The sequence below is a fragment of the Daphnia pulex genome, chromosome 11 (assembly GCF_021134715.1).
Source record: "Daphnia pulex isolate KAP4 chromosome 11, ASM2113471v1".
NCBI lineage: Eukaryota > Metazoa > Arthropoda > Branchiopoda > Diplostraca > Daphniidae > Daphnia > Daphnia pulex.
In genome coordinates, this window is record NC_060027.1 from 100901 (window position 1) to 113047 (window position 12147).

Sequence of the window (12147 nt, forward strand, 5' to 3'; positions counted from 1 at the left end):
GCGGCTCATGACAACCGTCTGTGGTGAGTTGACGATTCTGTCAAATGATGTCCAACGGGCCAGGATCGGAGGCCTTTTATACCTGCGACTCAAACAGACCAAAAACGAATTTCAATTTCAGGTCTAACCGGAAAAATCACAAAGCGACGCGCAGAGGAAGTGAAAAAGTGAATCCATTCGAATGGCGTGTTGGAAAAACCCACAGCACTCTCAGATGCTGACTGAATCAACAAAATGGAGCGATAGAGGCCAGTTTCTCCTCGATAGCGTACAAGGAAAAGTGGATCTAATCACGGCAAACGTGACAGCCAACTCATTCTGTAGTCAAGTCATTTAACTGGAGCATTAGCACTCACGATGCATAGGACGACTGACGTCAATGCTTTTCCTTATTTATTAAAAAAAAGAAAAACGAAATGAAAACACCTTTGATTTGCCTTTTTGGTTTTTGCCGCCCATTCTATGCAAATGGACTTAGTTATAGAATTGGCCGACAGAGGTCACCACTCTGTCTGTCAGCTGTTGTCAGTCATGTCACGAACTTGCACGCAGTGCAGGCAGCAGCTCTGTGGCTCGTCTAGTCAACACCGTTCATTCTGCAATTATCTGTTACCTGTCTCTCACCTACTTGTGTGTGTGGGTTTAAAGTGACGTAATTGACTTGTTGTGGACTGGCAAAATTCCCCCCAAAAAGACACCCAGAATAAGACGTCCTGCTCGTCATTGAAACAGGTAAGTTTCTCTCTGAATTCGTTTCTTTCCCGCCATTTCGGTCGTCTCGTTGTCGGCCATGCTTCTTACTTGATCCGTTGGAAAACATTTTCATGGCAGTTCTTATTAATCTTGTTCAGTGCGTATTCTCTAAAGTGAAACTTACTCAAGCTACGAGAAACTATAAGAAAGAGATTACAGATCAAAGTAGAAATGTGGGACAATTGCTATTTGGGGGTCTTAATTGGCAGACGTGCTGCCAACATTGATCACATGCAGTCTAGGGTCTAAACGCTTGTTAACCACCACCACCAATATTACAGTTCCCTTCGACTTGGCAGCTGCATTTTGAAATTGCCTTTGTGGACCCAAAAACTTTTCCTTAATGGTCATTAGCAATAAAAATGGACTTGGTTAGCGAGGGACTTGTGTGTTTGGACAACATCATCAAGACCTTTTTTTTTGTTTCTTTACCATTGCCATAAAAGTAATTGAATCGATGCCCATGTAACTGTACTGCACTTGAACTTATTTTAAAGAAAAGAGGCTCACGACAGAGTGCAGTTCATTTTTCTACAGAAGAGTATTATAGCATCTGCTGCTGTCTAGAAAAGTTTCTCTATTCATCAAATTTCTTTTCAGTTTTCTCATTTAATGGGCTGCCTTAGTAACGATTTGCATACATGTTTTGATGGTCTTTACATTTGAATGTCATGACGTTCTTAAACCGTTTTCCATGTGCAGCAAAGCGTGGAACTGTTGGAACTGCCGGCCAGGGATTCGATGGTCAACGTGTTGTCCGTCGACGTGTACGTTGTGCCCACAACGGCCATACCGGTGATGAGAGTTGTTCCGCCGTTCGTGTAAAACTGTCAAAAAGATTTGAGAGAAATCAATTTAAGTAGTTGCGTTAGAGCAGGTTGTTTGATTACCATTGTGTACGTGCCGGCCTGCGTGTAGACGGCCGTGCAGGTGATTTGGATTTTGCTGCCAACAGCCACCGTGATGGCGAGACACTGGGCTACTTGTGCCCCGGGAGTCCGGATGGTTTTGTACGATCCAGTTGTCGCTGTCGTTGTGGTCGTGCACGTGACTGGTGCCACCGTTGTGGTTGGTGTTGTTGTAGTTGTCGGTGTAGTAGTTGTTGTTGTCGGTGTAGTAGTAGTTGTTGGCGTTGTTGTCGATGTAGTAGTTGTTGTTGTTGGGGTGGTTGTGGTGGTTGAAGTAGTTGTTGACGTCGTCGTCGATGTTGTTGAAGTGGTTGTAGTTGGGGTTGTAGTTGTCGACGTCGTAGAAGTCGTTGTTGTTGGCGTCGTAGTCGTCGTCGATGTGGTTGTTGATGTAGTTGTCGTTGGTGTAGTAGTGGTTGTTGTTGTTGATGTAGTGGTCGGTTGCACGACGAAAAGTGGCGAAATTGTAACGAGTCCCCATTTGCTGAACGCCATTCCGATGGACCCCAAGATCAAACTCGCCTTCCAAATCTTTTTCTCGTATTCGTCTGTGACGCAGTCAGACAGGGAAAATGTAAATCATAAAACAGAATATCCAGTTAATAACGACAAATAGGAAAAGTGCCCACCTTCTTCGTTGTTTTCTTGTTGCTCATTGTAATTCGTGCCGTCATCTTGGCTGGAATAATCGTACGAATCCTCCTCCAGCGTTTCATTGACTTGGTCAACTTGCTCCGATTGCGGATAAGCATTCTCTTGGCGGATGAGCACGACGTTCGACTCTCGACGATTGCTCATCGCCTTGTTGTTGTTGTTGTCGAGGTAAACGATTTGCTTGTATTTCGGTTTGCTGCTGCAGCAGTCGTCGATTTGGTTGGCGATTCTTTTGTGCCATTGCTCCTTAGTTATCGGCCGGTGATTGATCTTCTTCCACAGTGGCGAGGCCAGTAGACTAGGAAACAAGACCTTCAAATCAGAAATACTTTCCTTAAACCGCGATTGAAAATTCAAAAGTCTAACGGCGTCGAAAATTACCAGCAACGTCACAACCAATATGCAATCGCTACCGAACCATTTCACCATGATTTTAAATGGTCCTATTCCTTTTTTACGAACGTAATTTCGATAATATCATTCAAAACTATGCGGCGTCTTTTGGGCGGGAAGGAACGTTGTCGACTGGTGTGGTTCCAGCACGAGACTGATTCAAAACACTTGCTGCTACTAGCGGTCTCTCACCACATCGAAAAACGTTGTTTTTTAAGTGATGGTATATTTTCATTTACCAGCCGCAAATGAGATGGAACTCGTAATAACACCAACCGTCCAGGTGTCAAGGTCCAAACTGTACTTTTTGGGTTCCACCATCATACCGTACCGTGTGTATAGTTTCATTTCGTTTTTACGGCCTATAGCGGATTTTCTTTGGTCTTGTTTTTGACACGCCACATGTCGTTCCTCTGCGTGTGTGCACAGCACGGGCCGCGTACTGGATCGAACCAGTTTTCAACTGCACGGCAACAAGCATTCGCATTTCGTGTACTCTATTTGTTCTTTGATGACAAAATGACGCCTTCGTTTGATTACGTTTTGGATATGGAAACCTCTTTGATACAATGTGTACATAGTCTATTAGAATCAAATGACAGCAGAGCTGTTTAATGAATTAAAATCGTTCGTGGGAGCCTCTGCCGAATCCGCGGTATCCGCGAAATCCTTGGTTCTATGCGCCGTAATCATTTCCGTTGCCTGGGTTGTAGACGTTGTTGCCAAAGTACCCACCGTATGGGTTATTACCTGTTGATTCCAAAATTTTAGGACCACATAGTTTTGAATGATTCAATTATCAAATTTTAAAGGCACCTTGCTGGTAGTGATAGCCTCCGCCTCCAAGGAATTCGCCCAGGACGCCGCCAAAGAGTTGTCGCTTCTCCCTTGGTGAGGCTTCGACGCTGATGGCAAAGACGATGGCCAACACGACGCACAAACTCTTCATCTGCATCAATCCAATTGAAAAGGGAGAGGGGGGAACACAATTTTAAAATCAATTAGCCATTAAGAAAGAGACAAAGGTGATTTAGTTTCCAGTGAAACTTACCGGCAGGATATTAAGGCGATTACTCATGTTGACTGTGGTTGCTGAATTGGTGTCAATTCCAACGGTCCAAAGCGTTTTATACTTTGGGAATCCAAGGCAGTTGCGTAATTCACACGAGGAAAAAGAATCTAGCCGAAAAAGGGAGAGAGAGAGGAAATGAATCGTGACGCAATTTACGTGCAAGTGTAAATATACAAGGCCAGATGGCCAAGTCGATGGCAGGCACTAAATGTAATATAGCCAAATCTAGTCGAATCGATGTCACTATTTTATCCTCTAAAGCGATTTACCGCGTCCTTCTCCAGTGCTGATCGTTTCACATTTTGACTCAAATTACTCAACGCTCTCTCTAACTGATGGCGTAAAACCAACATGATGCTCAAAGTGTTTTTATCACAGAATTCATGTTATTCACACCAGGGGAAAAAAACAATCAAAATGTAACACAGCAAATTCTAATAGTTTTGACTTTTCTTTTCAAAATTGATCTAACAGTTGCAGAAATGGCGGGACTTGTTCCAATTCAGTTTCACTTCACGAAGATGGCGCCGGTGGATTTCTCCTTGAGCCTCCATCCACGGACCGGTAATAAAGTTCCGCCACGGCAGACCAGTCGACCGGATATCCCGAAGTGCTTTTCCTTTTTGATGACGTAGAAGTTCCATCCGCACGGATGGGATCTGTCGTCGTCGCCGTCTTGTTTTCAGGTAAATCCACGGGCAACGAGTCGGGGTAATAACCAGGAAAAATGACATCTAAACCTATGTCAAATAATAATCTTTTTAATAATTCATTTCGATATTTCAATTATTTCGGTTATTCTCACTCACCATCTTGTTTGCTTTCAGATCTCATCGTTTTTTTTAGTCGAAAATGTAGAATGTTGTTGGTTTCCTCAGCTTCAGCCGTCGCCAATGACACGTACTACAAAGTGGATCGATACAAAATCACAGGTGAACGAAGGTTAACATCTAACAATTTCTTTTTAAAAACACAACGCTACCGTACCAATAATGCGGCCGAGAAGAAGCCGAAACAAGTTGTCGAAATACTTTGAAATCTACAGGGAAATAGCATTTTGTAATGATTCGATAGGCCTTTTTTCAGATGTGATCCTTATCTGTTGGCGAGCAACAATGTTGTGACACTCTTTAGAAAGACAGTCGCCGGTAAGGCCATTTTTATATCGAGCCCGGCATATTTAGCTGCTGGTGGGAATTGTCATCTCGGAAAGTCTGCCGACATTTCCTATAGTGTCCCGGCCGATTGTTAAGGGGAAAAACCCTTTTGCAGGAATATGACGAAGGCTGATGATGTGTTACCTGAGATGTGTGAGGTAAGAAAAAAATCCCCCCCATGGAGGAATCACTGGAGCGGTGAGTTTACTATATGGCTATTACGTGTAATAACAAGATCAGGAAATCTTTGACATATATATGGACGAGCTCCGCCCAATTGTACACGCTCTGTGCATTCAATTACGCCCCAATTGATGACGCACATGCGATGCTATGAGAAAGCGACTGAAAGTGGAAACTTTTATTCTACCGGGGGAGTCCTGGAATGCAGGGAATTTAGTCACAGGGTTCCGCAAGTGCAACAAACGCCGAGCTAACCGCAACCCAACACGAGTCTACGATATGTAAGTTTAAACTTTAAAAGTCAAAACAAAGCCCGACGATGCACAAAGTGAAATACGACAAGAGTCTCGCACGAGTGCTGCCCAGGCCATGGCGGATGATGCGTTCGATCTGCCCAGCAAACTTTCGACAGATGTTGCTAATAATTATAAACCAAAGCTCACAAATAGTTGCCACAAATGGTTTCACAAATATTTGTTTCATTTTATAGGTGAGGTTAATTATACAATCGCGTCAGATTGTGCATCCAATTCAGCATTGAATTTCCCAGACGATTGAACATATGAAGTATAAACCCATCTGGTCCGTGTTGTTTCTACTCCGGGGCTACAAGTGCCGGCCTGTTACCACAACTGCTGTCGTCTCTGAATTTGACGTAAATTATTAGGGACTTACCCTGTCTTACCCCATCATAAACTACGCCAATTGATTATTTTTCTCATTTCTCTCCATTATTGATGGTTCCTTTACAGTGTGACAGCCGAAAATGATGGTATCCATTTCGCTTTCTTCGCTCGTTTCCCGCACTTCTTAAGGTCGTGATTTTATTTTCACCCGTCATTTTACTTTAAAATAATAGGTGTTTCTTAACATGTTTTCTTTTGTCTTATCCTTGTTTTGATCTAAAAGCCCCATTGTTTCTTTAGTGTGAGAGTTTCTTTTTTCAAGGCTAAATGATACGCTCTCATTTTTTTCTCGAATTTGCCCGTTTAACAGTAGAGAGTCACCAGCCGCGTGACGTCATCACGACTTCCGCCTCGAGTTCTGGGTGATGACTGAAGCCAAGGAGCTGGCGATAAATCGCTCCATTGGTGCAAAGCATTAATCATACTCATCACTGGAAACCGAAGAAAAGCTGCAATAAAATGATCGCCTAAAAAGGTAAGAATCGTTCACGACTTTTACCAGTTACCACCTTATAATGTTCACTTAATTAGTTCACATAGTACGCATAATATTAGCCCCAAGTTTCTTTTATTTGGCGAGATCTCTACCCCTTTTCATTCAATCCTTTCGTTAAGCTTTTTGGGAACGGTACCTTGATTGATAGAAAGAGTAATAACTGCCAGTTGATTATTATATTATTTGGGTTTTTCCTCTGGTCATATGTTAGCCCATGCGTTTTCGCTTGATTTGCGACACGTGATCAAAGACTCGTGTCGTCCAAATCGGCTCTATTTGGCGCTTGAATTTTTCACGAGTCATTTTTCACGTGTTGCGTAATAATACAAGAACTCTGCGGCTGAGTTTCTTTGACTGTCAAATTTCCTTTGCACCTGCAACTCTCCTCTTTCTAAAACCGAATCCGATTTTTTTTTCTTTTTGTCAAAATGCCCAGGATCGCATCCGTGAACAACTTGACACTCTTTGAACAATAACTTATTCTTACCTAATTTAGCTCACTCCCGAAATCACGAAGGAGCCCAACAGGTTTTGATTAAATAGTTATCCATACTCTGCAGCAAAGCGGTGCGGGAGACGAACTGCTGGCTAAAGGGATTGAATAATCAGCGGGTTGTTCGTCGTCGTGTAGGTTGGTGGTTCGAAATGGGCGGATTGGTCGGATGATGGTACTCCCGGTAGTTGTCGTAAATCTGCAACAACAATGTAAACATCTCAATGCGCTCTATTTTCAAAGATGTTGCGTTACTGCAAAGGGATTTTCCTTGGTAAATGTCTTGTTTAAGCGTTTCGAATTTTTAAGTCTTTCAAAACATTTTTAGAATTTTCAGAAAATCGCAAAACAAGCTTATTCCGAGCTCATACGTTTGTCGCACACTTGTATCAATTCCCTGCCTGGCCGAGTCGATTAACGCTCCAACTCCTACTGACTCATCTAATAGGACCTTTTAAAAGCAGTTTAGTTCAACGTCAGTGTCACTTGAAGCAAAATGCCGGCCAGCTGTATCGTCCACCTGCATCCGCCATGACACCTGTTGCAATCTGAAAAGTTTTGGGGTTGTTGCTCATAGACTTGTTGCCAAGTTAGATTGGATGTGTTGAAGCTATAACCATTAGACAACTTTGAGACCTGGTGGATCGTACAAGTGTAACAATCCGCATTATCGTTGGCAATCGATTCCGTATAACCATGAGGCTCTTTTGCGGAGAGAAAATGAAATTGATCCTAATAATTCTTGTTGCGATGATTGCCGCCTGTTTAGTCGCCACCACCGTAAGTTGAAAAAAAAAACGATTGACTTTTTCTCGAGTTTAGCTGTATTGTTTTTTAAAAATTCGCCACTAGTATTGGTCGGCGTGCAAAACAATGTATTAATTGATCTTGTCGAAGCAGAAGGCCCAGTCGTCGACGATCAAAACAACGAAAGCAACAACACTGAAAACCACCACGTCCAGATCGGCACCATCGACAACCACTCGCAAACTGACAACCACACGCAAACTGACAACTACGCGCAAGCCGAATGTAACCACAACCAGAATTGTCACGACGACTAAACCCACGACCAATCCGGCAGTCTTTTCGTTTTGTCGGGACACGAATTCATCGGCAGCCACTGGCCAAATTCAGCTCAATAAAACTTCACAGACCGACACGTCTTCGTGCGTCTTTGACATCGTCGCACCGCCCGGCAAACAGATTCAATTCTCCTGCTCTGTCGTCTCCTTCAATAACTACAACAGCAAAATGGTCGTAAGTTGATTTGTCATTCCTGTTTACTCAACTTTTAGGCCAACATTTGCTTTCATTAACATTTGTGCTCTAAACTATTCAAGTTATTTGATGCGACTGAAAGCGACTGGCCTCGACCCGTACTGAACAAGACTTATTACTCGATGGCGAATACGTTGTCCGTGTATTCTGAATTTAAAGGATCTGACGAGTTTGAATGTAAATGGAACACCATACCCATCGAGAAAACCACAAAGTTTAAACGTAGTATTTTATAACCTATTTACCGATGTCGGTAATAAAATTAAAGGCCTTGGTATTTTCAGTGTGTCGCCACGGACAAGCCACGTCGGCCAATGGCACCATTCAACCCATAGCTGGTAATTCATCATCATACACAACGAGACAATGTTCTTTCTCCATCGTGGCACCTCCGGAATACCAGATTGAATTTTCTTGCTCAGCCATCAATCTCACACGCTACGGTGACGGTGCTTTTCAAGTGAGTCAATTATTCATGACGCTATTGGCATTATCATGGTGGCTCGTTTTACAATGTCCGACTGTCCGTCCCTATTTTTATTTATTTATTTATTTTTACAGGTTGCTGGAACAATTGCAGTATTCGAATCCTCAAATCCACTCGAAACAAATCAGACTTATTTTTCCACTGCTGAAAATGAGTTGTTCATTTCGTCGAATCTCTTCGAAGGCGACTGGATTGATTGCAAGTGGACGACTTCACGCAGAGAGAAGAAAACCAATTTCAAACGTGATCTCGCTAGCCTTTAAAGTGGCCAAAACAAATCTAAAAATTGGCGAATTATTTCCCATTTTGTATATCACAATTAGTTTGTCGTGACGAAGAGGCAACATCAGCTATCGGGACCATTACGCTAACTAGAGACGTCAAAGTGCCATCGGGAGGATGTACGTTCGTCATCGAAGCTCCTCCCGATCAACGGATTGAGATCACCTGCACTGCCGTTTCTAGTGACTTGACTGTAAATCCCTTGTTGCCAGTCAACTTTTCGATTTATTGGTTACCAATTCAGTGTCATGTATCCGTTTTACCATTTGGTTTTAGATTGATGGTCTCATGGAATTTAAGGATGGTTATGTTCCTGTTGAACCGGTAATCAACCAAGTGTATCATTCGGATTCTGATAACAAAGTGTTGGTGTTTTCTGGATGGTCCGAATCGGAACGGTTCAGTTGCAAGTGGGCGATCCTGCCAAAGGAGAACGGCACCAATCTAAAACGTAAGATTTTGATTGAGATAGTTTTCTTTTGGTAAAGCTAATGGATAAATTTTAATATACAGTTTGTCGCGATACTGAGACTCGATCGGACAATGGGACCATCACACCTTTAACATTTGTTTCGGAAGGAACGAATGATTGTTCTTTCTTAATCGAGGCTCCTCCTGAAACACAGATTCAAATATCTTGTTCTGCCATTGACATCGACATTGAAAGCAGTCGCTTTTATGTGAGTCCCTTTTCATTATTATTTTTTTCTATTCTGTTGTTATAATGAGTATTTATGACTACGTGGTTTGATAGATGTTTTCAACCACTGAAGTACCTCTATCTTTGGACTTCCCATATGTAGCAGATCGGGTGTACTATTCTTCTGGAAATTCCCTTTCTCTGTATGCTAAATTATCCAGCTTAAAGGATTGGTTTAATTGCAGTTGGTCGTTTGTACCGAAGCCGATAACGACGGATTTCAAACGTAATCACAAGTTATATTTCAATCTGTTCTCGACTGATGTAGTCCGGTTGTTCCGTTTTTGTTTTTCAGTTTGTCGCGAACGTGGGGCAACTTCAGCTAAAGGGACCATCCAACCCTTAATAGAAAACTCAGATGGATATAACTGGAATAAGAGATTTTGTCTCTTTGACATCCAAGCGCTTCCGTTTCAGCAGATTAAATTTTCCTGCTCTTTCCTCAATTTTAGTGGGAGAAACAAGTTTGTTGTAAGTTCGTTTTCAAGATGTTATTGTGTTCTACATTAAATTTAGCTTTCGTCTAGCAAGTAAAACACCTTATTCATTCAGAATATTATTTAGTATTGACTTTAAGATAACAGCAGTGTGTATTTTCTTATTAGATTGTTGGAGTTCGTGAAGGTGATGTATCGAATCCTCTATTAAACTACAACTATTATTCAGCTAACAACAACTTGCACCTGGAAATTGATCTCTACTCCGACGAGTGGTTCAGTTGCAAATGGACGACTGTTCCCAAGAAGAACGGCACTACAAAATCGCTGGCTCAGCTCCTGCCGTAATTCCCATTCTTCTTCGCGAATTATTGACCCAGATCTTAAAGACTTGATGTCAAAAGAGGATGGATTGGTTTGATTGGAGTTGAATATCTCGCAACTATATAGCCGCAACTATAATAGCCCCTTTTCATTTGGTTTAATTTGGTCTTTTCATTTTTTTAAATTTGTTAATTGACTCTTCCCATTTGGCAATATACCGTAAGTTTTGATTCAATTAATCACTCTGACTATATATTAGCTGCTACCACGTCAATCAGTGAAAGTGGGACTAATGTTACCCAATGCGGATTGCGAATTGAGTTTATGTTACAACTTACAAATAAGCACTTATTCGGAACTTGCATGGCCTTTAACCTTCACCATAGCAGTTCCCGGTTGTTATATGGTAAGGATTCAAAAGTACTTTTTTTTTTTTAGTTTAAAATTTTTTTTTTTTTTTTGTTTGTTTACCTGACCCAATCCTTTATCTGTTAGGTAGATCAACCAAAATCGAAAAAAAGTTTGGGGCTTTTGTCTGAGAATTTCGCGTCAATTCTATTGCACTGGCGGACCGCCAGTTGCTGCAGTCAGTCTCGGCTAGATCTGGTGGCTGTTGGAACCATGGTTTCAGGTGGACCTGAACAGTCATCCACCATCTCGTCAGTTATCAAATGCTGGAACTCGGGTCTATTTTAAAATGATAATACGCCACACTTGTTTGCCTATTTCACATTTCTATTTTTCAGTTTGCTCTCTTGTTTTTTTGTGACTGACAGCATTGATAGTCTATCTCTATCAATGTGTTTCTTTGTGGCACATCAGTGCAGGTGTGTGGCTCGTTTCTGTAGACTGTGGCCTGTCTTCTACTTGTTTCGTTTGAATTCGAACAAGGTTATTGGCATCTTCTTCTATTTGATTCTTTCACACCAGATTTGTCTTGTTTTTCGGCCACCTTTCTTTTGATCATTTTGCAGGAAATTTGAATGGCAGCATTTCTTGTCAATAATATTAAATTTTTTTATTTTTTAAACAGTGGTTTCTTACGTTGTACGGAGACAACGAGAATTCTACCACACCTGGGTCGTCTGTCTTCTCACACAATCCCCATTCTACACCCGGCAACAACTTACCTGGAACGCTGCAGGTAATCTTTAAGTATTTCCTTTCGCATTGACGAACGAGCCGTCTTTTTAAAATGACATTTCCTATTCGTTGTACGACTTTTCACAAATGACAATTCTTTAACATTTAAGTTAATAACCGAGTCAGAACCGAGAATTGTTTACGGTCCGCTTGCCGTAGAAAAGAGCGACAGTCTTGCATCAGTTGAATAGAGCGTGCGATTGATTCCTTCCTCGCTCTGTACAGAATATTATTCCAGCACCTGCTGAGAATGATTCAAACGTCAATAGTTTTATTTTTTTTTAATTACCAGCTCTTATGTCAGAACTATTTTCATGCGATAATGACCTACATTTAAATTTGAATGATAATGTGTAAACTGTGTGTTGTATACGTTCAAATAGTTGTCCAATTCGACTGATTCGAAACTCTGCCTGGCGGTCTCACCACACACGCGTTATCCGATGCTGTTCTGATTTTCATCGCTCTTATGTGAGAGGCTAGTGAGACGGAACCAAAAGTCAAAGCGTCGCCTTATTAGAAAACTAGTCCTCTTCTTACATGTGTCCAAAATGAAAGGCCCTGTTCTTTTTGTGTGTTGGAATGTGACTCGCACCGTCAAAGCCAGAGAGAAATTCCTATAGCCATATTTCGATATGCATTTACCAATCAATTGAATTTTGATCATTATACAATACGACGGTTCGTTTATTTAATTT

At 41.7% G+C, this 12147-nt stretch overlaps 2 protein-coding genes across 3 annotated transcripts; one reads left to right on the forward strand and one right to left on the reverse strand.

Annotated features, from left to right (window-relative positions):
- Positions 1-505: 505 nt before the first annotated feature.
- Positions 506-10951, forward strand: LOC124207132. Its single transcript, XM_046604437.1, has 18 exons — positions 506-732; positions 4255-4466; positions 4608-4712; positions 5611-5775; positions 5873-5935; positions 6117-6281; positions 7133-7575; positions 7696-8055; positions 8139-8298; positions 8361-8536; positions 8638-8806; positions 8887-9038; positions 9122-9296; positions 9359-9525; positions 9600-9771; positions 9841-10016; positions 10151-10712; positions 10802-10951. The coding sequence occupies exons 7-17, from the start codon at positions 7492-7494 to the stop codon at positions 10328-10330; spliced, it is 1971 nt and encodes a 656-aa protein (XP_046460393.1). The 5' UTR covers positions 506-732; positions 4255-4466; positions 4608-4712; positions 5611-5775; positions 5873-5935; positions 6117-6281; positions 7133-7491; the 3' UTR covers positions 10331-10712; positions 10802-10951.
- Positions 1346-2829, reverse strand: LOC124207136 (cell wall protein DAN4-like). 2 transcript variants are annotated; one of them, XM_046604444.1, is made up of 4 exons: positions 2697-2829; positions 2291-2627; positions 1644-2209; positions 1346-1580 (listed from the first exon to the last, which is right to left on the reverse strand). In XM_046604444.1, the coding sequence occupies exons 1-4, from the start codon at positions 2742-2744 to the stop codon at positions 1434-1436; spliced, it is 1098 nt and encodes a 365-aa protein (XP_046460400.1). In that variant the 5' UTR covers positions 2745-2829; the 3' UTR covers positions 1346-1433. The 2 variants fall into 2 exon arrangements, with proteins under 2 accessions (XP_046460400.1, XP_046460399.1); XM_046604443.1 differs by having other exon boundaries at positions 2291-2822.
- Positions 10952-12147: the final 1196 nt, after the last annotated feature.